The sequence below is a fragment of the Cystoisospora suis genome (assembly GCF_002600585.1).
Source record: "Cystoisospora suis strain Wien I chromosome Unknown contig_4496, whole genome shotgun sequence".
Classification (NCBI taxonomy): Eukaryota; Apicomplexa; class Conoidasida; order Eucoccidiorida; family Sarcocystidae; genus Cystoisospora; species Cystoisospora suis.
The window spans coordinates 1-5550 of NW_027157288.1; the positions used below are offsets into that span (position 1 = coordinate 1).

At 53.9% G+C, this 5550-nt stretch overlaps 2 protein-coding genes across 2 annotated transcripts; one reads left to right on the forward strand and one right to left on the reverse strand.

Annotated features, from left to right (window-relative positions):
* Positions 1–31: 31 nt before the first annotated feature.
* Positions 32–2807, forward strand: CSUI_008156 (uncharacterized protein). Its single transcript, XM_068068293.1, has 2 exons — positions 32–1930; positions 2245–2807. The coding sequence occupies exons 1-2, from the start codon at positions 235–237 to the stop codon at positions 2634–2636; spliced, it is 2088 nt and encodes a 695-aa protein (XP_067919729.1). The 5' UTR covers positions 32–234; the 3' UTR covers positions 2637–2807.
* A 413-nt stretch (positions 2808–3220) lies between these two features.
* CSUI_008157 (uncharacterized protein) lies at positions 3221–5114 on the reverse strand (the record flags this gene model as incomplete). Its single annotated transcript, XM_068068294.1, has 2 exons — positions 3221–4731; positions 4844–5114. 2 exons carry the CDS (start codon positions 5112–5114, stop codon positions 3221–3223), a joined length of 1782 nt encoding a protein of 593 aa, XP_067919730.1.
* Positions 5115–5550: the final 436 nt, after the last annotated feature.

Below are 5550 nucleotides of genomic sequence, written 5' to 3' on the forward strand. Positions count from 1 at the left end.
CATTCAAATAAAGCTGGCTCCCGCCGGCTCACGGTAGCAGTCGGTCAAATTGTAGGCCCGGGGGCAGATAGAACGAATCGCCTCTGAACACTCAGCATCGACGCTATAGCAGCTTGGCAACTGACAGGTCATCCATCCTGCGGGCATGAGAACAACAAAGGCTGGATAGATCGTCGCTTTGGTATTGGTCTGTATGACAGAAGGCCTTTCTCTGTGGATGCGGTATCCCCGCCTATGTTTTCTCTGTGCGGTACTTGCGCTTTCGTTGCTTCTCAGCTTCTGCTGATCATTGTCGTTAAGTACCAAACGTGTTTTATACACGCACCAGCGCGAGCCCAGCTACGAGAGTTTTTGGTATCTTTCGTCTTTCCGGGAGACCTGGCTACTCAGATGCTCTTCCGCGACCACGTCCAGACGGTCGTGCATGCTCGGATCCGGCACTTTAGAGACTCTGTCGGTCGGACACTTCGCCAGCATCAGCCAGCCACTAGGCGCCGCTGTGGCATAGGAGCGAACCTTCCGTCCTCTTGTCCGAGCGGCGTCGAGGTTGTGTCCATGACGCCTAATCTCCGGCGGGATCAACACTCAGAGACAGAAGGGCACTATGCAGGCACTGCGACGCTTCGGAGCGTCAGCAGTCCCGAGTGTTATTTCTGCCCAAGCACGCTACTCCAAGATGGTGAAGAACGGCGGCAGGCAAAAGTGGAAGACGAACAAAGAGGGACCGAAATGGACTATTCGGCAGGCCCGCGGACGGCCGCGCGCAAGGCAGGTTCCCCTGGTACTGATCCTGATTCCACTAGTGAGAAGGAAAGGAGGAGAATGGATATCTCGCACGGGGTCAACAGTGACTTCAGTGAAGACACGTGCAGAGTGGTCGTGCCATTATGGGACGACCCGAACGGGGCTGAGCAGGAGGAAGACAGGAGGAAGGGTTACCAGGTACCGTCAGAACAAGAGAGAAGAGCGCTTACGCTGACTGGCCGCTCCCAAAGCAGAGAGAGAAGCCAGCCTACACCAGCACAGTTGACTGACGGCTTTCACGGGAGCGGCCGCCGCGCGAGGAGGAACAGCGGACGGCCAGGCCCTGACCAGCTTTTCCAACAGTTGCAGAGAGTGGTGCAACTAGCCCGAGAGAATGGGGGGGCAAAAGGTCTTGAGTCCATTTGGCATCAGCAGCCGGCGCAAGTTGAGGCGCTCTTACGCCTTGCGGAAGACGTCGATGAAACGGTAGGTCCGAAGAACAATACGGACGATCGGTGTCAGGGGGCAGCTGACCCTGAAACGCACACGAGCGTTGGGAAGGTGGGACGCGGCGAATTCGGAACGCGACTACCAGGTGTCGGGGAGAGAGTCGGAGAGGCAAGCGACGACGGTCCTACGCGTTCGAGAACGAAGCGACGAAGAGGCGAGGAAGATTGTGGAGAGGAACTGGAAGAATGCAATCTTGCTCGGGTTTCTCGAGATTCTGACCTAAGCGCACGGAGCAGCTCAAGCTGCTGGCGGGGCGAAACGGGTCGGGTTGCAAACTCTGATGCAAGCCGGCTCGTCAAGGGAGAATGCGCAGCAGACTTACCAGGAAATTCTAGAGTAAGCAGACAAACCCGCAGCAGCGGAGGTAACGCGGAACCCGAGGGACAAACAAGGGGGGAGGCCACGCTGAGTAGCCGCCGGTCGTGGAGGGCACAGGCGAGTGATGTGAAGGACGATGAACAACCGGGGAACACCCATGCAGAAACGGAAACTGCCCAGACAAACAGGTGGACTCCGCAAGGCCAGAGCTGGGAACGTCTGGAGAGTAAGAACCCCCTGCGCCGGAAAGCCGCTCCGAACGCAGAATGCAGGGAAAAGCCACACAGCGGCGTAGGCGAAGTTCAGACAGAGCTGAGTAATTCCCGAGGAGAATTCATGAGTTGCGGCAGTGACAATGGTAAGAACGCTCGGCAGGTAGTCATATTTAGTAAGTGAAAAAGGCCACTGTTCACAATGCCTGTAGAAGCTGTCGTGCTCGGAGCAGGTTCGAGACACCTAACTCATGAAGTTGCTACAGCAGCCAGGTTCTCGTGGAGCCTCTCTACATGTTTCCAATTCGGCTACAAGTCAGAGTGTCACGGCCCTCCATGCTGAGTGGGTCTGTCGCGCTCCTCTGTAAACACCCATGATGCTCGGTCCTGCAGGAAACCTGCACCTGAAAGAAACAAATGACGACTTCAACTTGTCTTCTTTCGGTGTGCCTGGCGACAGGAACCTCAGATTGCACTCGACGTGCAACACGGCAGCGAGGGCCAGGATGTGACGACAAGGACCCTGCTGACCTTCCACCCTACCTACCGACAAGCGATGAAGCCACACCTGCCGCCCGGTCCGTCGTTTCTGGCGGCACTACAACATCATCAAGCACACGGCACGCAGCAGGTGTTGAAGACAAAAAGGAAAGGACAGTCTCTTCGACGGATGACCTCCCGCGCTCAGTACTGACGGAATTTCTCTTGACCTACTGCGCAGACTCCTCGAAGCCAACTGCGACCACATCCGACGCTTGCAAACAGACCGTGAAGAACCCGCGTGTGACAGGTGGCAAACGCTCACACCGAGGCGTCGAGAACTCCATAGAAACCCCTGCTGAGACGTCTTGACTGGCACAGGTGGTCAGCAAGAACTAAGAATTTCTCGTTACGACTTTTGCGCCTTCCCTGCTGCGCCTTTTCTTTACTGTGGCGAAACCTAGGACAGGGCAACTGCAGATTGCGAGAGCCGGGCCCGTGACCAAGCTACCTCCATGAGTGTATATCACAGTAGATGGGACCCTTCTGATATAAGTGGAGCTGAAGTGCTCCTTGGCTCTTTGCGTATACACCAACTGCTCGGGCGAGTCTCCTCAGGGAAGTCTAACGTTGGACGCTGTACTCTTCTCAGCTTAGTTCTTTTTGGCATGCGTTGTCTACTACAACTCAGGACTTGACCCTGATTTTTGTCATCGCTTGTAAGGAGACTGATTCACAGCTCTGAAACTTCGGGCAAAACATCGGCTGAGAAAACTAGGGCCGACTGCGCGGCAAATGCCTGTAGCCGCAAACGCCGGGAGTGTCTTGTTTTGGATTTAAGCAGTGACAAGAATTGAGCACTCCTGTAACCAGTTGTTCACATTGAGTCCATTGCGATTGGGATTCATTGACTACTTCACTATACGAATACGATAATTAGACATAAGACGAACACCTCACATAACTGAGGTGTAAACTGCAGTGACAAGATCTTCTATCATATCGGAGACTGTTGCATTCGCGACTGATGGAATGGGGACGTCCTCCGGGATTGCCTCTGCTAGGGCGTCGGTCAGTCCAAGAGGTTCAATGATCGCGTCAAGGAAGAAGGTCATGAGGGTGGCGTAGGTATCGGGACTTCCAGCTGCTTCACCAACCTGTCGTCCTAGGTCAACGAGAGCGTCGTAGTTGGATTTCACGGATGGTGTTGAATCTTCAGACCCCATAATCGTTACTGTTCTTGCCGGGCCGGAGAATGAATGCCCTGGTGCCTTCAGTTTCTGACTTATGAGCTCGGCAACAATCTCTGTCATCCCGAGGGGGTCAAAGAAAGCATGAACAGCCGCTTTGCTCACAAAGACATAGATCAGTCCTTTCCCTAGCAATTCTCCCATCTGCAAGGCCTCGGTCAGAATCTGCATGTACGCGTCGGGGTACAAGGGTTTAATGCTTCCGAAGAGGAGAGGCAGGCCCAGCGATCCAGCACTGGTGAATGGGTTCAAGAATTTCGATCCCTTCAATGCCAAAGCTGCCAAAGCCTTGGGAGCAAGGACGGCTGCTGCAAGTGTCTTGGTTGAAGCCTTGCTGAGGAGTATGGCTTTTACTGCCGCTGCTTTCAAGAGGGCGTCTTTGTTCGCGAGAAGCATGTGTGTCACTGTTTTGTCGAGCTTGAAGGGGATCAGGAAGGTAGAGAAAAACGATTTTGCAAGACTAACATAGAACTTCTCCGCCCCCAGTGCTTTCCCGATCTCTGCCGCCATTTTGATGACCTCTACAAGCTCCCCCTTTTCTTCTTGTACGAGTTCAACGGCGCCAATCAAAAGCTTCACTGGGTTCCAGGCTGTGAAGTCACCTTTCTCCATCAGGGAAGCTTTGGCCTTCAAGAAGAGGGGAGCAACCTCCTTAATGATACCAGCAGGTATCAAGAACTCATCGCAGAAGGACCCTGCCAGGTTTGCGTACACCTCGCCCACACCGAAGTTCTCACCAATCTCGTGGGCTAGATCAACAACGGCCCGTCGAGCCTCCAGATTCTCTCCTATGGAAGAGACATTTTCTTCCACCGGAGAGGCGGCTTGCTCAATGAAAACGCTTTGAGATTCAGCGTCTGATTTCACTTCTTGCAACGTCCGAGGCATCTCCGGAAACTCACCAGCCCCCCCCATCAGAAACGGGATGCCGTCTCCCTCAAAAGGAGCCACCAGTTGCTGAACAATTACCGATGCAGGATTGTCAGCGTCGGCAAGAACCTTGAGAATGTCGTTGCCAAAAGCCTCCGTGACGGATGCCAGTTGCTCGGAAACAGATGACGGAAGCTGGTCGATGAGCTGGTCCGCGAAGCTTAAGTCGAACACGTTGCCTCCCAAAACATCGTGAAGGCTTTTAGTGAAGGAGCGAATGGCTTGTTTAGGCGGTTCGGCAGACTCCTGTAGACGACGTCCGCCACGTAAGCGGCGTCGAGATCCCCCTGTTTGAGCACAACAGAGCACAAATCAGTAATTAAGTTCACCGTTAAAGATTTTGCGCAAGTGTTGTCCTGCTACCATTGTATGCGCTGAAGGAGCTTGCGGCCTACTTACCACCGATCACGTCAAGCTCATTCATGAGGTCTCGGACGGCTTCTGTCACGAACAGATTCGTGTACGGGGAGGCCAAGCCAAACGGAAGGAGGAGCTTCTGTAGAAGAATATCCGTGAAGAGCAAACCCTCATTTTTCCAGAGAAGCGGCACGAGAGGCAAGATCTCTGGGCGCTGCAGGGACTTCTCCAATTCCCCAGACGCTGACGCCTCTTTGGCCGACAGGCCGACCACACTGATGACACATGCGTAAACGAAGCGTCTGATCGTCATAGTGTCTCAGCTTGTATGGGGTAGAATACTTGTTGTAAGAAACGAAATACCAAAACACAAATCAGATAATCTGAGCCGCACCTCCAAGAAACCCAGTCTGCAAGGCCTGGTGTGTCCAGGGACGAGTGTGCCCGGTCTGACCGAGCGTGCACGTGCGGCTCATCGCCGACACTACTGGGATCGTCTCCAAGACTCTAACGAGGAATCCTCAGTTCTGGCATAGCCTCTGTGTGCTGGGCGCCTTCACAGTGCATCTCTGCTGTAACACCAGCGGATCAAGTGCCCGGGAATATAAGCAGAGTTTCAACAGGGCGCTAGCTCACAGTGATTACGGAAGCTGTATTTACACCATCGTGGCGTTAAACTGTTGCTTCCACACATACTTTAGGGATGATTTTCCGTTCGGTTTCAAGCAACCCAGCAAAGCCCCATTGCC

Excerpts from the sequence above, each read along its gene's own strand:
- CSUI_008156 (XM_068068293.1), top strand. The coding sequence starts at position 235 with ATGTTTTCTCTGTGCGGTACTTGCGCTTTCGTTGCTTCTCAGCTTCTG. Across the intron at positions 1,931-2,244 it reads GAGTTGCGGCAGTGACAATG|GAACCTCAGATTGCACTCGA; the intron begins GTAAGAACGCTC and ends GCCTGGCGACAG.